This window comes from Procambarus clarkii, chromosome 12, assembly GCF_040958095.1.
Source record: "Procambarus clarkii isolate CNS0578487 chromosome 12, FALCON_Pclarkii_2.0, whole genome shotgun sequence".
Lineage (NCBI taxonomy): Eukaryota > Metazoa > Arthropoda > Malacostraca > Decapoda > Cambaridae > Procambarus > Procambarus clarkii.
In genome coordinates, this window is record NC_091161.1 from 11662678 (window position 1) to 11685856 (window position 23179).

Consider the following 23179-nt stretch of genomic DNA (forward strand, 5'->3'; position numbering starts at 1 on the left):
GTCCTGCATGTATAAGAGGCAATGGTTCATACATATACATGTATACGGTTCCTCCCCGCTATATACATCAATATGTTTTGATAACCGATATATTATCAACAATTATATACATATATATTATATATTTCAAGTGATGGTTGATATATTCAGTTAATACGCGATAAAAAGAAAATATTTCATTGAAATCGATATTTTCATTTTATGTAGACTTGGAGACCGCCATTGGAGGGTAGGAGGTAATGAGATGCTTGAAGGACTGGACAGTGTCGGGTCTGGGTTCGAGGCGTGTGTGGCCTGGTCGACCATCTGGGAGCAATGATCCACAGGCCCGCACTTAAAGAGCGCTCGGCGGCTCTCAAAAAATCTGAGCTCTGAGCTCTCATAACTCAAATATATATATCATCCAATTACCGGTGGACAGGAATAGTCTGATAGATCAAAGGTCAACACCACACGTGTGGTACACATGTGAAACACCACACGTGTGGTACACATGTGAAACACCACACGTGTGGTACACATGTGAAACACCACACGTGTGGTACACATGTGAAACACCACACATATATATATATATATATATATATATATATATATATATATATGTCGTACCTAGTAGCCAGAACTCACTTCTCAGCCTATTTTGCAAGGCCCGATTTGCCTAATGAGCCAAGTTTTGCTGAATTAATATATTTTCACTAATTTTTTTCTTATGAAATGATAAAGCTACCCATTTCCTTATGTATGAGGTCAATTTTTTTTTATTGGAGTTAAAATTAACGTAGATATATGACCGAACCTAACCAACCCTACCTAACCTAACCTAACCTATCTTTATAGGTTAGGTTTGGTTAGGTAGCCCAAAAAGGTAGGTTAGGTTAGGTTAGGTAGGTTAGGTAGTCGAAAAACAATTAATTCATGAAAACTTGGCTTATTAGGCAAATCGGGCCTTGCATAGTAGGCTGAGAAGTGCGTTCTGGCTACTAGGTACGACATATATATATATATATATATATATATATATATATATATATATATATATATATATATATATATATTAGTCGGTCGTTGGAATATCAAATCTTCTCCGGTTTGTCCAAATTCAATAGTATCGATTTCTACTTTCTAATGGCGTTCTATATGTCGGTATATGTACTATGGTGGTCATAGTTACTATAAGTACTACCACAACAGGTGAATGGGGCTGTTACAGAGCAGGATGAGCAGGTCATTCTGGGAGGAGACAGAGTTAAGTCTTGTGTGACTCCTGACCTTTGAGAGAGCCCTTTGTGTGTGATAGACAGGCAAGTCAGAGAGCAAGCGAAGACACTGAGACTTGACGGGGCGGTCCACCAGCTGGCAGTTGACGGGGCAGTCCACCAGCTGACAGTTGACGGGGCGGTCCACCAGCTGGCAGTTGACGGGGCAGTCCACCAGCTGACAGTTGACGGGGCAGTCCACCAGCTGACAGTTGACGGGACAGTCCACCAGCTGACAGTTGACGGGACAGTCCACCAGCTGTCAGTTGACGGGGCGGTCCACCAGCTGTCAGTTGACGGGGCGGTCCACCAGCTGTCAGTTGACGGGGCGGTCCACCAGCTGACAGTTGACGGGACAGTCCACCAGCTGACAGTTGACGGGACAGTCCACCAGCTGACAGTTGACGGGGCGGTCCACCAGCTGACAGTTGACGGGGCAGTCCACCAGCTGACAGTTGACGGGGCGGTCCACCAGCTGTCAGTTGACGGGACAGTCCACCAGCTGTCAGTTGACGGGACAGTCCACCAGCTGACAGTTGACGGGACAGTCCACCAGCTGTCAGTTGACGGGACAGTCCACCAGCTGACAGTTGACGGGACAGTCCACCAGCTGTCAGTTGACGGGACAGTCCACCAGCTGTCAGTTGACGGGACAGTCCACCAGCTGTCAGTTGACGGGGCGGTCCACCAGCTGTCAGTTGACGGGACAGTCCACCAGCTGACAGTTGACGGGGCGGTCCACCAGCTGTCAGTTCACGGGACAGTCCACCAGCTGTCAGTTGACGGGACAGTCCACCAGCTGACAGTTGACGGGGCGGTCCACCAGCTGACAGTTGACGGGGCGGTCCACCAGCTGTCAGTTGACGGGACAGTCCACCAGCTGACAGTTGACGGGGCGGTCCACCAGCTGACAGTTGACGGGACAGTCCACCAGCTGTCAGTTGACGGGGCGGTCCACCAGCTGACAGTTGACGGGACAGTCCACCAGCTGACAGTTGACGGGGCGGTCCACCAGCTGACAGTTGACGGGACAGTCCACCAGCTGACAGTTGACGGGGCGGTCCACCAGCTGACAGTTGACGGGACAGTCCACCAGCTGTCAGTTGACGGGGGCCAACTGGAGAGTGGCAAACACCTGTCTCTACGACTTACAGGGGTTCTGGCGACCTTCCATGGTATGCGGGGACAGGTTGACAGCGGCGCCGGAGTAACACATACCTGCCAGGCGTTCTCAGCGGCCCTGCGGGGTGACCACTCACACCCGACCTCTTACATGTGGCTCCCAGCACCTTGCCGACCTCTTATATGTGGCTCCCAGCACCTTGCCGACCTCTTACATGTGGCTCCCAGCACCTTGCCGACCTCTTATATGTGGCTCCCAGCACCTTGCCGACCTCTTATATGTGGCTCCCAGCACCTTGCCGACCTCTTACATGTGGCTCCCAGCACCTTGCCGACCTCTTATATGTGGCTCCCAGCACCTTGCCGACCTCTTACATGTGGCTCCCAGCACCTTGCCGACCTCTTACATGTGGCTCCCAGCACCTTGCCGACCTCTTATATGTGACTTCCAGCACCCCTGACATGTTATACATGGCGCTCAGTGTGTGTGTGTGTGTGTGTGTGTGTGTGTGTGTGTGTGTGTGTGTGTGTGTGTGTGTGTGTGTGTGTGTGTGTGTGTGTGTGTGTGCGTGCGCGCGCGCGCGCTGTGTTCGTGGTTCTGAGGCCTATACAACCATCACAGTCAGTTTGATCAGGATAACTCAAGGATCAAGTGATCCACTTCTCTCTTGAAAACTTCCACACTGATGTTCCATGAGACATTTCTTACGTATGTTAGAGATTGAAAGGTGGGGAGGAGTTGTTGTTATAGATTCAGCTACTCGAAACAAGTTCCAAGTAGCACGGGCTATGGTGATCCCGTAATGTGGAGAGGCCAGTTGACGGGGCGGCCCATCACAACACCCCACAAGCTGACAGTTGAATGTGCAGGCGATGAGTCACAATAACGTGGCTGAAGTATGTTGACCAGACCACACTCTAGAAATTGAAGGGACGACGACGTTTCGGTCCGTCCTGGACCATCGATTGACAGTCGATTGACAGTTGAATGACAACTGAAGGTTCTCATTCTCTACCCTGTAAGTGTTCCAGTGAGCAATGGTTTCTTTGCAGTGTTCAATAAACGTTCGGGCTTCTAGTGTCATCATTTCAGGGTCTCGAACTTGGTCACGCCTTTCTATAAGTTCTGACTCAAGTCTTGTATATCCCGTACTCTAAGAATTTCGATTTTCCTGAACCGCGGTAACTGAAATTTTTCACCGTTGAACGTAATGTTTTTTTTTCCTTCGACCATTGGGGCCAGATTCACGAAGCAGTTACGCAAGCACTTACGAACCTGGGGCCAGATTCACGAAGCAGTTACGCAAGCACTTACGAACCTGGGGCCAGATTCACGAAGCAGTTACGCAAGCACTTACGAACCTGGGGCCAGATTCACGAAGCAGTTACGCAAGCACTTACGAACCTGGGGCCAGATTCACGAAGCAGTTACGCAAGCACTTACGAACCTGGGGCCAGATTCACGAAGCAGTTACGCAAGCACTTACGAACCTGGGGCCAGATTCACGAAGCAGTTACGCAAGTACTTACGAACGTGTACATCTTTCCTCAATCTTTGACGGCTTTGGTTACATTTATTAAACAGTTTACAAGCATGAAAACTTGCCAATCAACTGTTGTTATTGTTATAAACAGCCTCCTGGTGCTTCGGAGCTCATTAACTGTTTAATAATTGTAAACAAAGCCGCCAAAGATAGAGAAAAGGTGTACAGGTTCGTAAGTGCTTGCGTAACTGCTTCGTGAATCTGGCCCCAGGATTACACAGACACCACGACGCTCCATGCTGTGTAGAACAGGAGACTGAGAGTGTTTAAAAGATTCTTAAAATAGCAGTTGAGTGGGGAAGAGAACAAGGCAGTTAATTAAGAACACTGGTAGAGGTTGCCAAGATGTAGCACTCCCCGCCTGGCTAGTCATAAGGCCTGGGTTCGAGCCCTGGTCAGGGAGTTTGTCTCCGTTGAATTTCTATGAACTGGGAAGAGCCGGTCGGCCGAGCGGCCAGCACGCTGGACTTGTGATGCTGTGGTCCTGGGTTCGATCCCAGGCGCCGGCGAGAATCAATGGGTAGAGTTTCTTTCACCCTATGCCCCCTGTTACCTAGCAGTAAAATAGGTACCTGGGTGTTAGTCAGCTGTCACGGGCTGCTTCCTGGGGGTGGAGGCCTGGTCGAGGACCGGGCCGCGGGGACACTAAAAAGCCCCGAAATCATCTCAAGATAACCTCAAGCTTGTTCGAGTATGACCTAACCAGGCTGGTATATACAACCCATCCTCATCAACACAGTCCAAATACTCATTAAACTACCCGTCGAACGCCTCCTCCCCCCTTGTTTACGAAAGAAAAAACAGTTTACACATAATTAGGTCGGAACTTTTCCTGTGAAATGTTTCCCGCTCTCGTGTAGACATTGTTCCTCCCTGAGGGCTTAACTCCCAGGACTAAAAATATAGATATTTGGCAACAGGGACTAGAACTTCAGACGTGCCTAACCTGTTCCTGTGCTCCGGAGGTCGTCTGGCGACCAGTGTGGCTACCTATTATATTAATTGTAATTTGAACAGTATAATTCACATTAAAAATAATCGTTTCAGATCATAGGTAATATATATGTAGGATTTGTTTGGGAAAAATGGTAGAAAATCCCATACTCAAAGAGGATTTACAGCATTAAAAATCGCTGGAGAACGGGATTGCTTACTGATATATATATATATAAGGAGTGACATATACTGACTTATACAAGGGGAGACATAATGACATATACAAGGGGAGACATAATGACATATACAAGGGGAGACATAATGACATATACAAGGGGAGACATAATGACATATACAAGGGGAGACATATACTGACTTATACAAGGGGGGATATATACTGACATATACTGACATATACGAGACATAATGACATATACCAGGGGAGACATATACTGACATATACAAGGGGAGACATATACTGACTTATACAAGGGGGGATATATACTGACATATACGAGACATAATGACATATACCAGGGGAGACATATACTGACATATACAAGGGGAGACATATACTGACATATACAAGGGGTGACATATACTGACATATACTGACATATACAAGGGGAGACATATACTGACATATACAAGGGGAGACATATACTGACATATACCAGGGGAGACATATACTGACATATACAAGGGGTGACATACACTGACATATACAAGGGGAGACATATACTGACATATACAAGGGGTGACATATACTGACATATACAAGGGGAGACATATACTGACATATACAAGGGGAGACATATACTGACATATACAAGGGAGAGACATATACTGACATATACAAGGGAAGACATATACTGACATATACAAGGGGTGACATATACTGACATATACAAGGGGTGACATATACTGACATATACAAGAGGTGACATATACTGACATATACAAGGGGTGACATATACTGACATATACAAGGGGAGACATATACTGACATATACAAGGGGAGACATATACTGACATATACAAGGGAGAGACATATACTGACATATATAAGGGGAGACATATACTGACATATACAAGGGGTGACATATACTGACATATACAAGGGTGACATATACTGACATATACAAGGGGTGACATATACTGACATATACAAGGGGTGACATACACTGACATATACAAGGGGTGACATACACTGACATATACAAGGGGAGACATACACTGACATATACAAGGGGTGACATACACTGACATATACAAGGGGGAGACAGTTTACAACAGAGCGAAAACATTTTGGGTTACATGTAGAGGCTTAGCTAAAGCGGATGGCCGAGTCTTCTCAGGTGGAATATGTAGTATATATGTAAGAATATATGTAAGAATATATCGCTGAATATGTGAAATATGTGAATTCTAGTACACAACATCTGTGAAGAATGAGATGTCGGCAGCATTGGTGTTGGGTAACATTGTTTATATATGAGTGGCGCTGCCCAATACTGTCACTATGGCGGTGTGTCCACTCACAGGATGAGTGACGCTGCCCAATACTGTCACTATGGCGGTGTGTCCACTCACAGGATGAGTGGCGCTGCCCAATACTGTCACTATGGCGGTGTGTCCACTCACAGGATGAGTGGCGCTGCCCAATACTGTCACTATGGCGGTGTGTCCACTCACAGGATGAGTGGCGCTGCCCAATACTGTCACTATGGCGGTGTGTCCACTCACAGGATGAGTGACGCTGCCCAATACTGTCACTATGGCGGTGTGTCCACTCACAGGATGAGTGCCGCTGCCCAATACTGTCACTATGGCGGTGTGTCCACTCACAGGATGAGTGACGCTGCCCAATACTGTCACTATGGTGGTGTGTCCACTCACAGGATGAGTGGCGCTGCCCAATACTGTCACTATGGCGGTGTGTCCACTCACAGGATGAGTGGCGCTGCCCAATACTGTCACTATGGCGGTGTGTCCACTCACAGGATGAGTGACGCTGCCCAATACTGTCACTATGGCGGTGTGTCCACTCACAGGATGAGTGGCGCTGCCCAATACTGTCACTATGGCGGTGTGTCCACTCACAGGATGAGTGGCGCTGCCCAATACTGTCACTATGGCGGTGTGTCCACTCACAGGATGAGTGACGCTGCCCAATACTGTCACTATGGCGGTGTGTCCACTCACAGGATGAGTGGCGCTGCCCAATACTGTCACTATGGCGGTGTGTCCACTCACAGGATGAGTGCCGCTGCCCAATACTGTCACTATGGCGGTGTGTCCACTCACAGGATGAGTGGCGCTGCCGAATACTGCCACTATGGCGGTGTGTCCACTCACAGGATGAGTGACGCTGCCCAATACTGTCACTATGGCGGTGTGTCCACTCACAGGATGAGTGCCGCTGCCCAATACTGTCACTATGGCGGTGTGTCCACTCACAGGATGAGTGGCGCTGCCCAATACTGCCACTATGGCGGTGTGTCCACTCACAGGATGAGTGACGCTGCCCAATACTGTCACTATGGCGGTGTGTCCACTCGCAGGGTGAGTGACGCTGCCCAATACTGCCACTATGGCGGTGTGTTCACTCACAGGATGAGTGGCGCTGCCCAATACTGCCACTATGGCGGTGTGTCCACTCACAGGATGAGTGGCGCTGCCCAATACTGTCACTATGGCGGTGTTTCCACTCACAGGATGAGTGGCGCTGCCCAATACTGTCACTATGGCGGTGTGTCCACTCACAGGATGAGTGCCGCTGCCCAATACTGTCACTATGGCGGTGTGTCCACTCACAGGATGAGTGCCGCTGCCCAATACTGTCACTATGGCGGTGTGTCCACTCACAGGATGAGTGACGCTGCCCAATACTGTCACTATGGCGGTGTGTCCACTCACAGGATGAGTGGCGCTGCCCAATACTGTCACTATGGCGGTGTGTCCACTCACAGGATGAGTGGCGCTGTCCAATACTGTCACTATGGCGGTGTGTCCACTCACAGGATGAGTGACGCTGTCCAATACTGTCACTATGGCGGTGTGTCCACTCACAGGATGAGTGACGCTACCCAATACTGCCACTATGGCGGTGTGTCCACTCACAGGGTGAGTGACGCTGCCCAATACTGTCACTATGGCGGTGTGTCCACTCACAGGATGAGTGCCGCTGCCCAATACTGTCACTATGGCGGTGTGTCCACTCACAGGATGAGTGGCGCTGCCCAATACTGCCACTATGGCGGTGTGTCCACTCACAGGATGAGTGACGCTGCCCAATACTGTCACTATGGCGGTGTGTCCACTCGCAGGGTGAGTGACGCTGCCCAATACTGCCACTATGGCGGTGTGTTCACTCACAGGATGAGTGGCGCTGCCCAATACTGCCACTATGGCGGTGTGTCCACTCACAGGATGAGTGGCGCTGCCCAATACTGTCACTATGGCGGTGTTTCCACTCACAGGATGAGTGGCGCTGCCCAATACTGTCACTATGGCGGTGTGTCCACTCACAGGATGAGTGCCGCTGCCCAATACTGTCACTATGGCGGTGTGTCCACTCACAGGATGAGTGCCGCTGCCCAATACTGTCACTATGGCGGTGTGTCCACTCACAGGATGAGTGACGCTGCCCAATACTGTCACTATGGCGGTGTGTCCACTCACAGGATGAGTGACGCTGCCCAATACTGTCACTATGGCGGTGTGTCCACTCACAGGATGAGTGACGCTACCCAATACTGCCACTATGGCGGTGTGTCCACTCACAGGGTGAGTGACGCTGCCCAATACTGTCACTATGGCGGTGTGTCCACTCACAGGATGAGTGCCGCTGCCCAATACTGTCACTATGGCGGTGTTTCCACTCACAGGATGAGTGGCGCTGCCCAATACTGTCACTATGGCGGTGTGTCCACTCACAGGATGAGTGCCGCTGCCCAATACTGTCACTATGGCGGTGTTTCCACTCACAGGATGAGTGGCGCTGCCCAATACTGTCACTATGGCGGTGTGTCCACTCACAGGATGAGTGCCGCTGCCCAATACTGTCACTATGGCGGTGTGTCCACTCACAGGATGAGTGTCGCTGCCCAATACTGTCACTATGGCGGTGTGTCCACTCACAGGATGAGTGGCGCTGCCCAATACTGTCACTATGGCGGTGTGTCCACTCACAGGATGAGTGCCGCTGCCCAATACTGTCACTATGGCGGTGTGTCCACTCACAGGATGAATGACGCTGCCCAATACTGTCACTATGGCGGTGTGTCCACTCACAGGATGAGTGGCGCTGCCCAATACTGTCACTATGGCGGTGTGTCCACTCACAGGATGAGTGCCGCTGCCCAATACTGTCACTATGGCGGTGTGTCCACTCACAGGATGAGTGGCGCTGCCCAATACTGTCACTATGGCGGTGTGTCCACTCACAGGATGAGTGACGCTGCCCAATACAATACAATACCAAACCACACACTAGAAGGTGAAGGGACGACGACGTTTCGGTCCGTCCTGGACCATTCTCAAGTCGATTGGTTTAACATATTTTGACGTTCAAATACTTTGTCGAATCTGGTGGCTAGGTTGTGGATAGAGGTGGCTTTCACAACTACTTCTTTTAGTGTATTCCCCTTGTTAACTACCCATACAGGGTGCTAACTACCCATACAGGTGTTAACTACCCATACAGGTGTTAACTACCCATACAGGTGTCGACTACCCATACAGGTGTTAACTACCCATACAGGTGTTAACTACCCATACAGGTGTCGACTACCCATACAGGTGTTAACTACCCATACAGGTGTCGACTACCCATACAGGTGTCGACTACCCATACAGGTGTTAACTACCCATACAGGTGCTAACTACCCATACAGGTGTTAACTACCCATACAGGTGTTAACTACCCATACAGGTGTTAACTACCCATACAGGTGTTAACTACCCATACAGGTGTTAACTACCCATACAGGTGTTAACTACCCATACAGGTGTTAACCACCCATACAGGTGTTAACCTCCCATACAGGTGTTAATTACCCATACAAGTGTTAACTACCCATACAGGTGTTAACTACCCATACAGGTGTTAACTACCCATACAGGTGTTAACTACCCATACAGGTGTTAACTACCCATACAGGTGTTAACTACCCATACAGTACTAGTATTACCGTACATTCCGGCGACTAATTAGCGTTTCAAGCTTCCACTTATGTCCTCTTGTCCTGCTTTCTCTCAACTTGAAAAGACTATCCTTGTTTGCCTTGTCTATTCCCCTCAATAACTTATATGTCGTGGACATGTCCACTCTGTTCCTTCTAACCTTTAGGGCTGTGAGATTTAGTTCCCACTAGCTCAGCCTTGTAGTTCAAACCTCTCAACTCCGGCATCAGTTTTGTTACAAACGTTTGTAATTTTTAATTTTTTATCTTTATGCTTCACAAGATGCGGATTTCATGCCGGTGCTGCACATTCCAGTCTTGGTCTGACATATGTTGAGTAGATTTTCTTGCCGAAGTCCTGATATACGTTCCTAAATGATGTGTGTGTGATAGATGTGTGGGGATAGATAGATAGATGAGACGTGTATTCACCTAGTTGTGCTTGCGGGGGGTTGAGCTCTGGCTCTTTGGTCCCGCCTCTCAACCGTCAATCCACTGGTGTACAGGTTCCTGAGCCTGTATGTGTGTGGGTGATAGATATATGTGATGTGTGGGGTTATCTTGAGGTTATCTTGAGATGATTTCGGGGCTTTAGTGTCCCCGCGGCCCGGTCCTCGACCAGGCCTCCACCCCCAGGAAGCAGCCCGTGACAGCTGACTAACACCCAGGTACCTATTTTACTGCTAGGTAACAGGGGGCATAGGCTGAAAGAAACTCTGCCCCATTGTTTCTCGCCGGCGCCTGGGATCGAACCCAGGACCACAGGTAAACATACTCTGATTAATAGCATTAGCAGAGACTAAACTAACTGGCATGATTACCAATGCAATATCCCCAAGATAATGCTAGATAATGAGAAGCATAAGACGTCATTGTTAGTCAAAAGATATTTCATCTTTGAGAGAATTTCATACGAGGTAGTAAGCAATTACAGGAAATGGATCTGTAGACTTCTGAACATGTGTCTCTATGACTAACCATTCTGTGTGGTGGGGATTTTTAGCAGCTCGTAGCTAGGTTTTTGACACACACTGTATATCCATTCATATAGTCGAGGGCGGCTACACAAATGCAGTTATACCTATATGTGTTTATTACAGAAAATGGGAAACTATGGAACCAAGAAGAGAGGAGACATGGCAAGTAAAACTGGTAGAAGTAGCAGAGGGGAATTTCTTAATACTTCATGTCAGGAGGACACAAGGAGGAGTGGGCACACACACACACACACACACACACACACACACACACACACACACACACACACACACACACCCTCACATGCAGACACACACACACACACACACACACACACACACACACACACCGTAGACACACATACTAATGAGTAGTCACCCCACAAACCCCCCTCCACACCCCCCACAATCCCCCCCCCCACCACACCCAGAACCATGCCCAACTGTTGCTGTGGCTCTACCCCGCGATACACGGCAAGTATTGGTGGCTGGCCCCCAGTGCCTGTGAGCCAAACCCTCGTGCCTATCTATACAAGGTGTGGCACCCAGAGTCACACCAAACCTGCCTCCAAGCCGCCTCCACCACTGCCACACACACCTGCACCCCCCCCCCACCCCCCCACCCCCCTGTAAGATGATAGTGTAAGTCTCTCCTACACCTGCTTGCACTATCACCATCACTCTCTCACACTAACTGCTCCTCCTGTGTCATCCTCACGCTAATTGTCATCATCTTTGATGGTTTTTTTTTAGATCTCACTTTACTAATGTTCATTGTTTTGAGTGTTTGTTCATTGTATAATGAGTGTGTATTATGAAGTGTGTTCAACGACGTGAATCTCATCAACCAGGCTGTGACTCATACGTCAGGCTGCGAGCAGCCGCGTCCAACAGCCTGGTTGATCAGTCCAGCAACCAGGAGGTCTGGTCGACGACCGGGCCGCGGGGACACTAAGCCCCGGAAGCACCTCAAGGTAACCTCAAGGTAACGTCTACACATGTGTTCAACGGCGTCTCCACATGTGTTCAACGACGTCTACACATGTGTTCAACGACGCGACTTAGTGAGGAAGGGCAGGGGGGAGTGAGGAAGGGCAGGGGGGAGTGAGGAAGGGCAGGGGGGAGTGAGGAAGGGCAGGGGGGAGTGAGGAAGGGCAGGGGGGAGTGAGGAAGGGCAGGGGGGAGTGAGGAAGGGCAGGGAGTAGCGGGGAGGTGCAGGGGGGAGGGGCAAGGCTCACCTAGAGGGCCAAGGCGTGATAGCGAGGGAGCAGCCGAGAACACCACTACTCTACAAGCACTTAACCAGCCACTCCGCCGACCCAGGCGGCACTGAAGGGTGCCAGAGTCTGGCACTGGCGACGGGGACAGTTAGACACGCGGTGCCATGCCCCCTGTGACAGGTGTGTGCCAACACTCCCCCCCTCTCCCCCCCACCAGGCTATACCCCCCCCCCCACCCTGGCCTACCCCAACACACTGGCATCTGAATGATTGGTATCATGATAGGAGGTCCAGTGGGTATGTTCCGTCGTGACGATTGGGCAGGCTAGGAGGGGGCAGGGGCAGCAGAGGGCTGGCAGGGCGCCCCAAGATAGCTCCACAACACCCATCTTAGCCGCCAACAATGTTGCTACTTCTGGGGTAATTTTAGCCAGTGTAAGACAATTCTAGACAGCCTAGTGAAGCGATTACCTCCTGGGGGCTTCTGGGGACCCCTTGACCAGCTGGGGTCACACCTGGGGACCAGCTGGGGTCACACACTTGGGGACCAGCTGGGGTCACACCTGGGGACCAGCTGGGGTCACACCTGGGGACCAGCTGGGGTCACACCTGGGGACCAGCTGGGGTCACACCTGGGGACCAGCTGGGGTCACACCTGGGGACCAGCTGGGGTCACACCTGGGGACCAGCTGGGGTCACACCTGGGGACCAGCTGGGGTCACACCTGGGGACCAGCTGGGGTCACACCTGGGGACCAGCTGGGGTCACACCTGGGGACCAGCTGGGGTCACACCTGGGGACCAGCTGGGGTCACACCTGGGGACCAGCTGGGGTCACACCTGGGGACCAGCTGGGGTCACACCTGGGGACCAGCTGGGGTCACACCTGGGGACCAGCTGGGGTCACACCAGGACGGTGTCCTGTGTCACCCCCATGTGTCCAAGCCCGGTACTTCCTGTGTCACCCAGTGTGTCCAAGCCCGGTACTTCCTGTGTCACCCCTGTGTGTCCAAGTCTGGTACTTCCTGTGTCACCCAGTGTGTCCAAGCCTGGTACTTCCTGTGTCACCCCCCATGTGTCCAAGCCCGGTACTTCCTGTGTCACCCAGTGTGTCCAAGTCTGGTACTTCCTGTGTCACCCTGTGTGTCGTGTGGGTGCGTCACAGTTTGGCAAGGTCAGGTAGTGGGAGAGTCACCCAACACTGGCGGACCGGACGCCATATTGGCTATTAAACACAGGTAAAAAATAAGCCAGACTAACCCATGCTCACACACAATATTATACATGTGGAGGTCACACACACACACACACACACACACACACACACACACACACACACACACACACACACACACACACACACACACACACACACACACACACGCTGGAATCTGTACATCAGTTGATTGACGGTTGAGAGGCGGGACCAAAGAGCCAGAGCTCAACCCCCGCAAACATAACTAGGTGAGTACACACCCACACCCACACACACACACACACACACAAAGGGGGTCTCGTAGCTTGGTGGATAGCGCGCAGGACTCGTAATTCTGTGGCGCGGGTTCGATTCCCGCACCAGGCAGAAACAAATGGGCAAAGTTTCTTTCACCCTGAATGCCCCTGTTACCTAGCAGTAAATAGGTACCTGGGAGTTAGTCAGCTGTCACGGGCTGCTTCCTGGGGTGTGTGTGTGGGGGGGGGGGGAAGTAGTTAGTAAACAGTTGATTGACTGTTAAGAGGCGGGACCAAAGAACCAGAGCTCAACCCCCCGCAAACACACCTAGATAACTAGGTAAGTACAGTTTCTTTCATCTGGTGCACCTGTTCTCCTAGTCTACACTAAGAGCTCTACCTTCTTAGTTTCCGAAAGCACATACGAACTTGGGGCCAGACTTACGAAGCAGTTACGCAAGCACTGACGAACTTGGGACCAGATTCACTAAGCAGTTACGCAAGCACTTACGAACCTGTCCATCTTTTCTCAATCTTTGGCGGCTTTGTTTACAATTATTAAACAGTTAATGAGCTCCGAAGCACCAGGAGGCTGTTTATAACAATAACAACAGTTGATTGGCAAGTTTTCATGTTTGTAAACTGTTTAATAAATGTAACCAAAGCCGTCACAGATTGAAGAAAGATGTACACGTTCGTAAGTGCTTGCGTAACTGCAATGTGAATCTGGCCCCAGGTTCGTAAGTGCTTGCGTAACTGCTTCGTGAATCTGGCCCCAGGTTCGTAAGTGCTTGCGTAACTGCTTCGTGAATCTGGCCCCAGGTCAGAGTATTTAACTGTTTACATATCTTTTGTCACATCATTAGTTCTTCATGTGTCAGATGTTTCATATATGTCAGTCTAGATCAAGGGGACTTCCGTAGCTAATCCGGATTCAGATCAAAATATATGAACCCCTAGTGTCCAGGGAGGCGGGTCCCAGGAGCTGAAGGTCGTTCCTCTTAAAACACACACACAGGTAACTACACAGAATCACCCAATTCGCCAGGTGGTCGAATATTCAATCTAGCGGAGGTTAAATAAGGCTTTTATTTAGCCTCGAGCAGCCGCGTCTAACAGCCTGGTTGATCAGTCCAGCAACCAGGAGGCCTGGTCGACGACCGGGCCGCGGGGACACTGAGCCCCGGAAGCACCTCAAGGTAGCCTCAAGGTAGCCATTGAGGGACACGTGGCTTAGAGAGGAAGAGGACGTCCGCCTGTCATCCTCAGAGTTACTGCGCCCCCGCTGTAACTCATCTCGTTAAACCTCTTCCCTCTGGTGTTAACGGAGCCACTAACCCACAACGTTAACCTGTTTCCTCTGGTGTTAACGGAGCCACTAAGCCACAACGTTAACCTCTTCCCTCTGGTGTTAACGGAGCCACTAAGCCACAACGTTAACCTGTTCCCTCTGTTGTTAACGGAGCCACTAAGCCACAACGTTAACCTGTTCCCTCTGTTGTTAACGGAGCCACTAAGCCACAACGTTAACCTGTTCCCTCTGGTGTTAACGGAGCCACTAAGCCACAACGTTAACCTGTTCCCTCTGTTGTTAACGGAGCCACTAACCCACAACGTTAACCTGTTTCCTCTGGTGTTAACGGAGCCACTAAGCCACAACGTTAACCTCTTCCCTGTGGTGTTAACGGAGCCACTAAGCCACAACGTTAACCTCTTCCCTCTGGTGTTAACGGAGCCACTAACCCACAACGTTAACCTGTTCCCTCTGGTGTTAACGGAGCCACTAACCCACAACGTTAACCTGTTCCCTCTGTTAACGGAGCCACTAAGCCACAACGTTAACCTCTTCCCTCTGGTGTTAACGGAGCCACTAAGCCACAACGTTAACCTCTTCCCTCTGGTGTTAACGGAGCCACTAAGCCACAATGCATTAGTTTACCAAACGTCATCTTGTGTGAAACAAATGCTCAGAAGGTCAATGCACATTCGTTTAATCTTTTTCTCCTCTAGGAGGTCTGGCGTGAGGACTCACAGTGAAGCGGTCTAGGAGGTCTGGCGTGAGGACTCACAGTGAAGCGGTCTAGGAGGTCTGGCGTGAGGACTCACAGTGAAGCGGACAGAACACTGGACTCGTGATCCTATGGTCCTGGGTTCGATCCCGGGCGCCGGCGAGAAACAATAGGCATCAGAGTTTCCTGATGCCCCTGTTACCTAGCAGTAAAATAGGTACCTGGGTGTTAGTCAGCTGTCGCGGGCTGCTTCCTGGGGGTGGAGGCCTGGTCGAGGACAGGGCCGCGGGGACACTAAAGCCCCGAGATCATCTCAAGATAACCACCCTATGCCCCTGTTACCTAGCAGTAAAATAGGTACCTGGGTGTTAGTCAGCTGCCACGGGCTGCTTCCTGGGGGTGGAGGCCTGGTCGAGGACCGGGCCGCGGGGACGCTAAAGCCATGGCCACCGGAAGACTGCTCTTAAGAGCAGTCACCCCTGCTCTCTTACAACACCCTTGCTCCTCACCCTCTCCGCAACACACCCTAGATAATACAGTCTCTCTACCCTTGGCAGATGTTACCTGTGGGCCGAACACACCTCTGCTGAAGAGCAAAGGTGCACGCGACGAGTCACAATAACGTGGCTAAAGTTTGTCGACACAGGCCACACACAATCGACTTGAGAATGGTCCAGGACGGACCGAAACGTCGTCGTCCCTTCACCTTCTAGTGTGTGTAGGCCAAGAGCAAAGGTGTTACGACACAGCCCGCTACACAGGCTCATCACCGACAGCAGCTGTACATACACTTGAGATCTTCATGTACACATCCTGGGTCAGGGGTCCAGTGCTTCCTGTTACCGCTGGCTGCTCGCTGCTCGACGCCTCGCCCGCTGCTAATCTGCCAGCGACCTTAGCTGCGTTGAAGCTGTCACACACAATCCTGATTGGGTCGTTATCAACATCCGTTGCGGTCAGTCGTCGTCTGGTGTCGTAAATTATCGTCTGTCGTTGTAAATCGTCGTCGTCTGGTGTCTTAAATTATCGTCTGTCGTTGTAAATCGTCGTCGTCTGGTGTCGTAAATGATCGTCTGTCGTTGTAAATCGTCGTCCGAGGTACCCAGTTGTCGTCTGGTGTCGTAAATGATCGTCTGTCGTTGTAAATCGTCGTCGTCTGGTGTCGTAAATTATCGTCTGTCGTTGTAAATCGTCGTCCGAGGTACCCAGTTGTCGTCTGGTGTCGTAAATGATCGTCTGTCGTTGTAAATCGTCGTCGTCTGGGTCGTAAATTATCGTCAGCCGTTGTAAATCGTCGTCGTCTGGTGTCGTAAATGATCGTCTGTCGTTGTAAATCGTCGTCGTCTGGTGTCTTAAATTATCGTCTGTCGTTGTAAATCGTCGTCCGTGGTGGCCAGTTGTCGTCTGGTGTCGTAAAAACTGTTTCGTGAATCTGGCCCCAGGTTCGCAAATGCTTGTGTAAATGCTTCGTGAATCTGGCTCCAGGTTCGTAAGTGCTTGTGTAACTGCTTCGTGAATCTGGCTCCAGGTTCGTAAGTGCTTGTGTAACTGCTTCGTGAATCTGGCCCCAACTTCGAAGAGTAACGACATACAAGGACCATATACAACCAAGAGAAAGCTCAAATAAAGCAAGGAAGAGGGAAAAGATGCTAAAAACTAAAAAATATATATAAATTCTTCTCGCACTTTTTTATAGTCAATATTGGCTTATTTAATAAGTGCATATGTGACATACTAATTGTGAGTATTTTAGTTTACCTTGAAAAGCTTCATAGAAAACACCGACCTCACCTAACCTTCTTAGCATGTTAAGATAAGCATCTTATTGCTTCGTAATTACAATTTTGCATTTTGGAAATGACAATGCATCCAGCAGGTCCAATTCGAAACAGCTTTGGCTAATATTGACTATATTACAAAAAATGACTAATGACAGTGGACTCAATAGCATTTATTTCAACAAACTCACTGGGATAGCAGGTGTGTAAGGATAGGGAAGGGTAGAACAAGCATAATAAATTATATATAACACCTGAATTCCACAATTCCACACCTGCAGGTGGAAAAACAGGTTTGGAAGCCAAGGCGCGCCCGTCCTGCTGGTGTAATGTTATATGTGTGTTGGGGGGGGGGGGGTTTAGGTATACCAGTGGTGGGATAGTATGGGTATACCAGTGGGTAGGAGGGGTCTGGCTTAGGTATACCAGTGGCAGGGAGGGGGCTGGCTTAGGTATACCAGTGGCTGGGAGGGGCAGGCTTAGGTATACCATGGCTGGGAGGGGCAGGCTTAGGTATACCAGTGGCTGGGAGGGGCAGGCTTAGGTATACCAGTGGTGGGAGGGGCAGGCTTAGGTATACCAGTGGCTGGAAGGGGCTGGCTTAGGTATACCAGTGGCTGGAAGGGGCTGGCTTAGGTATACCAGTGGTGGGAGGGGCAGGCTTAGGTATACCAGTGGTGGGATACTATGGATATACCAGCAGAACAACCGGTATACCCACCCCAGTACTCCTGAAGTATCTTTGACAGTTACCGTTACAACCGAAACCGTTTCCAGATGGAAAGGAATTTGAATTTCAAATTTGAATTTGCTGACCAGTAGAGCAGGTTTAGAGAGTTCTGCAGCTGTGTGCTCTCATGGCTAGTACAGACCTATCATTTTGTAGCAATGAACATGAGGGAGTATTTGTGTAAGCTTTATTTACAAAGGAAAATGTGTAATAAGCGTTGTGAAAGGATGGTGGAGGGCTTACAGACTGTCGCTCTCCAAGCTGTATGTGTTGTTCGGTTAAGGATTTGGTCTGACAGATTTGATGGGGTTCAGCGCCTGGCGCCAAGCTGATTTGGGACGGAAAATTCATAGGATTTGTGTGTGTGTGTGTGTGTGTGTGTGTGTGTGTGTGTGTGTGTGTGTGTGTGTGTGTGTGTGTGTGTGTGTGTGTGTGTGTGTGTGTACTCACCTAGTTGTACTCACCTAGTTGTGTTTGCGGGGGTTGAGCTCTGGCTCTTTGGTCCCGCCTCTCAACCGTCAATCAACAGGTGTACAGGTTCCTGAGCCTATTGGGCTCTATCATATCTACACTTGAAACTGTGTATGGAGTCAGCCTCCATCACATTACTGCCTAATGCATTCCATTTACTAACTACTCTGACACTGAAAAAGTTCTTTCTAATGTCTCTGTGGCTCATTTGGGCACTCAGTTTCCACCTGTGTCCCCTTGTACGTGTTCCCCTTGCGTTAAATAGACTGTCTTTATCTACCCTATCAATCCCCTTCAGAATCTTGAATGTGGTGATCATGTCCCCCCTAACTCTTCTGTCTTCCAGCGAAGTGAGGTTTAATTCCCGTAGTCTCTCCTCGTAGCTCATACCTCTCAGCTCGGGTACTAGTCTGGTGGCAAACCTTTGAACCTTTTCCAGTTTAGTCTTATCCTTGACTAGATATGGACTCCATGCTGGGGCTGCATACTCCAGGATTGGCCTGACATATGTGGTATACAAAGTTCTGAATGATTCTTTACACAAGTTTCTGAAGTGTGTGTGTGTGTGTGTGTGTGTGTGTGTACTGTGCCAAAGAGCCAGAGCTCAACCCCCGCAAGCACAACTAGGTGAGTACACACCCACACACACCCCCCCCCCCCACACCCACCATAATATACTGACAGCAAATCTATTACCAATACAGATGGTCGCCCGAGGTGGAACACCCAGAACATTACCTCTATAAAGGTCACATTATCATATTAGCGAGAGCCGCGGGGGAGAGAGAGAGAGAGAGAGAGAGAGAGAGAGAGAGAGAGAGAGAGAGAGAGAGAGAGGGAGACAGAGAGAGACAGAGAGAGACAGAGGGAGACAGAGAGAGAGAGAGAGAGAGAGAGAGAGAGAGAGAGAGAGAGAGAGAGAGAGAGAGAGAGAGAGAGAGAGAGAGAGAGAGAGAGAGAGACAGACAGAGAGAAACAGAGAGAGACAGAGAGAGACAGAGAGAGACAGAGAGAGACAGAGAGAGACAGAGAGAGACAGAGGGAGACAGAGAGAGAGAGAGAGAGAGAGAGAGAGAGAGAGAGAGAGAGAGAGAGAGAGAGAGAGAGAGAGAGAGAGAGAGACAGAGAGAGAGAGAGAGAGACAGAGAGAGACAGAGAGAGACAGAGAGACAGAGAGACAGAGATAGAGAGAGAGATAGAGAGACAGAGAGAGACAGAGAGAGACAGAGAGAGAGAGAGACAGAGAGAGACAGAGAGAGAGAGAGAAAGAGAGAGAGAGAGAGAGAGAGAGAGAGAGAGAGAGAGAGAGAGAGAGAGAGAGAGAGAGAGAGAGAGAGAGAGAGAGACAGAGAGAGACAGAGAGAGACAGAGAGACAGAGAGACAGAGATAGAGAGAGAGATAGAGAGACAGAGAGAGACAGAGAGAGACAGAGAGAGAGAGAGACAGAGACAGAGAGAGAGAGAGAGAGAGAGAGAGAGAGAGAGAGAGAGAGAGAGAGAGAGAGAGAGAGAGAGAGAGAGAGAGAGAGAGAGACAGAGAGAGAGAGAGAGAGAGAGAGAGAGAGAGAGAGAGAGAGAGAGAGAGAGAGAGAGACAGAGAGAGAGAGAGAGAGAGAGAGAGAGAGAGAGAGAGAGAGAGAGAGAGAGAGAGAGAGAGAGAGAGAGAGAGAGAGAGAGAGAGAGAGAGAGAGAGAGACAGAGAGAGAGAGAGAGAGAGAGAGAGACAGAGAGAGAGAGAGACAGAGAGAGAGAGAGAGAGAGAGACAGAGAGAGACAGAGAGAGAGAGAGAGAGAGAGAGAGACAGAGAGAGACAGAGAGAGAGAGAGAGAATACCTTGTAACTATGACGGCTCATTCCTGGTTGCTGAGAACGTCCGGGGTCTTGAAGGTCTTCACATTAACCTGTAAATAACAGAAAAGTTATTTTAAAACAAGGTGTGGCAGGTGTGGTGTGGGTGTGGCAGGTGTGGTGTGGGTGTGGCAGGTGTGGTGTGGGTGTGGCAGGTGTGGTGTGGGTGTGGCAGGTGTGGTGTGGGTGTGGCAGGTGTGGTGTGGGTGTGGCAGGTGTGGTGTGGGTGTGGCAGGTGTGGTGTGGGTGTGGCAGGTGTGGTGTGGGTGTGGCAGGTGTGGTGTGGGTGTGGCAGGTGTGGTGTGGGTGTGGCAGGTGTGGTGTGGGTGTGGCAGGTGTGGGTGTGGTGTGGATTGTGGGGTAATACCTTTCTAGAAATTTTCTCCATTTACCTGTTCCTCACCTCTTTCATGCCTTATTTAATCCTTCCCCTCGATACCCATCTCTTACGGGTTACTCATGCCCGTGCAACCTTTTGGGTGGCTTAATCTATATCAATCAATCAATGTCTCATCCCAATCGACTTGAGAATGGTCCAGGACGGACCGAAACGTTGTCGTCTTCCCTTCACCTTCTAGTGTGTGGTCTGGTCAGCTGTAGGCTTCACAAAGGTCTGTCCAACTGTGCTGTTGTGGTTAGCAATAGAATAAGCAACCACGCAGGATGAACCAAGATAAGGGGCCAGATTCATGAAGCAGCTACGTAAGCACTTACGAACCTGGGGCCAGATTCACGAAGCAGTTAGGCAAGCACTTACGAACCTGTCCATCTTTTCTCAATCTTTGGCGGCTTTGTTTACAATTATTAAACAGTTAATGAGCTCCGAAGCACCAGGAGGCTGTTTATAACAATAACAACAGTTGATTGGCAAGTTTTCTTGCTTGTAAACTGTTTAATAAATGTAACCAAAGCGGTCAAAGATTGAGGAAAGATGTACACGTTCGTAAGTGCTTGCGTAACTGCTTCGTGAATCTGGCCCTAGGTTCGTAAGTGCTTGCGTAACTGCTTCGTGAATCTGGCCCCAGGTTCGTAAGTGCTTGCTTAACTGCTTCCTGAATCTGGCTCAAGGCATTTTGTTTGGGAAAATGAAAGTTTTTCAAAGAGCCTTTTTCGCCTTGAAAAAAATATCCACATTTGATGCATTTTCAGGATGAACAGACGCAAAGTGTTCCATTAACTTTCACAGCAACACAACAACAGTTCTGGGAATTGTGTTCTATCCATAGACCGCGTCACCTTCTGTGTTCTATCACGTTCATGGTACAAGTAAAACCATAGACTACTTCACCTTCTGTACGATTTCCTCTTTCTTGACATGTTCTTCCGTTAACTTGACCCACACAAGAAGGATAAAAGAGATCCACATTTTCTATTAGGACACAATTACATCTCACAGTACCGCTCCTGTGCCAGGTAAGTCCACTAGGGGATCACCATAGCCCGTGCTACTTGCCCCGCTCCTGTGCCAGGTAAGTCCACTACGGGCTCACCATAGCCCGTGCTACTTGCACCGCTCCTGTGCCAGGTAAGTCCACTAGGGGATCACCATAGCCCGTGCTACTTGCCCCGCTCCTGTGCCAGGTAAGTCCACTACGGGATCACCATAGCCCGTGCTACTTGCCCCGCTCCTGTGCCAGGTAAGTCCACTACGGGCTCACCATAGTCCGTGCTACTTGCCCCGCTCCTGTGCCAGGTAAGTCCACTACGGGCTCACCATAGCCCGTGCTACTTGCCCCGCTCCTGTGCCAGGTAAGTCCACTACGGGCTCACCATAGCCCGTGCTACTTGCCCCGCTCCTGTGCCAGGTAAGTCCACTACGGGCTCACCATAGCCCGTGCTACTTGCCCCGCTCCTGTGCCAGGTAAGTCCACTACGGGCTCATCATAGCCCGTGCTACTTGCCCCGCTCCTGTGCCAGGTAAGTCCACTACGGGCTCATCATAGCCCGTGCTACTTGCCCCGCTCCTGTGCCAGGTAAGTCCACTACGGGCTCACCATAGCCCGTGCTACTTGCCCCGCTCCTGTGCCAGGTAAGTCCACTACGGGCTCATCATAGCCCGTGCTACTTGCCCAGCTCCTGTGCCAGGTAAGTCCACTACGGGCTCACCATAGCCCGTGCTACTTGTCCCGCTCCTGTGCCAGGCAAGTCCACTACGGGCTCACCATAGCCCGTGCTACTTGGAACTTGTTCTGAGTAGCTGAATCTATAACAACAACAACATTCTATTTGGAAAAATGTTCAGACAAAAATATTTCGAGCGGGAAAAGGCCAAACAGACCCAATTACTGAAGATGTAATCTGTTTCGGACCAATTTTATTTTATCTCGAGAGCTGCGCAGAAAATAGACATGATTTGGACCTTGATTATTTGTTGACCAGGGGTACAGATGCACGAAGCAGTTACGCCAGCACTTACGAACCTGGGTCCAGGTTCACGAAGCAGTTACGCCAGCACTTACGAACCTGGGGCCAGATTCACGAAGCAGTTACGCAAGCACTGACGAACCTAGGGGCCAGATTCACGAAGCAGTTACGCAAGTACTTACGAACCTAGGGGCCAGATTCACGAAGCAGTTACGCAAGTACTTACGAACCTGGGGCCAAATTCACGAAGCAGTTACGCAAGCACTTACGAACCTAGGGTCAG

The 23179-nt window shown here is 50.0% G+C and overlaps 1 protein-coding gene across 3 annotated transcripts in view; it reads right to left on the bottom strand.

Moving 5' to 3' along the window:
* Positions 1 to 23179, bottom strand: part of LOC123772893 (uncharacterized) — a 186816-nt gene that overhangs the window by 117354 nt on the left and 46283 nt on the right. For all 3 annotated transcript variants that reach the window (XM_069323232.1, XM_069323231.1, XM_069323230.1), the window contains exon 3: positions 20518 to 20585. In XM_069323232.1, the coding sequence (XP_069179333.1) occupies positions 20518 to 20538 (21 nt within the window). In that variant the 5' untranslated portion in view covers positions 20539 to 20585. The remainder of the gene's footprint in view (positions 1 to 20517; positions 20586 to 23179) is intronic.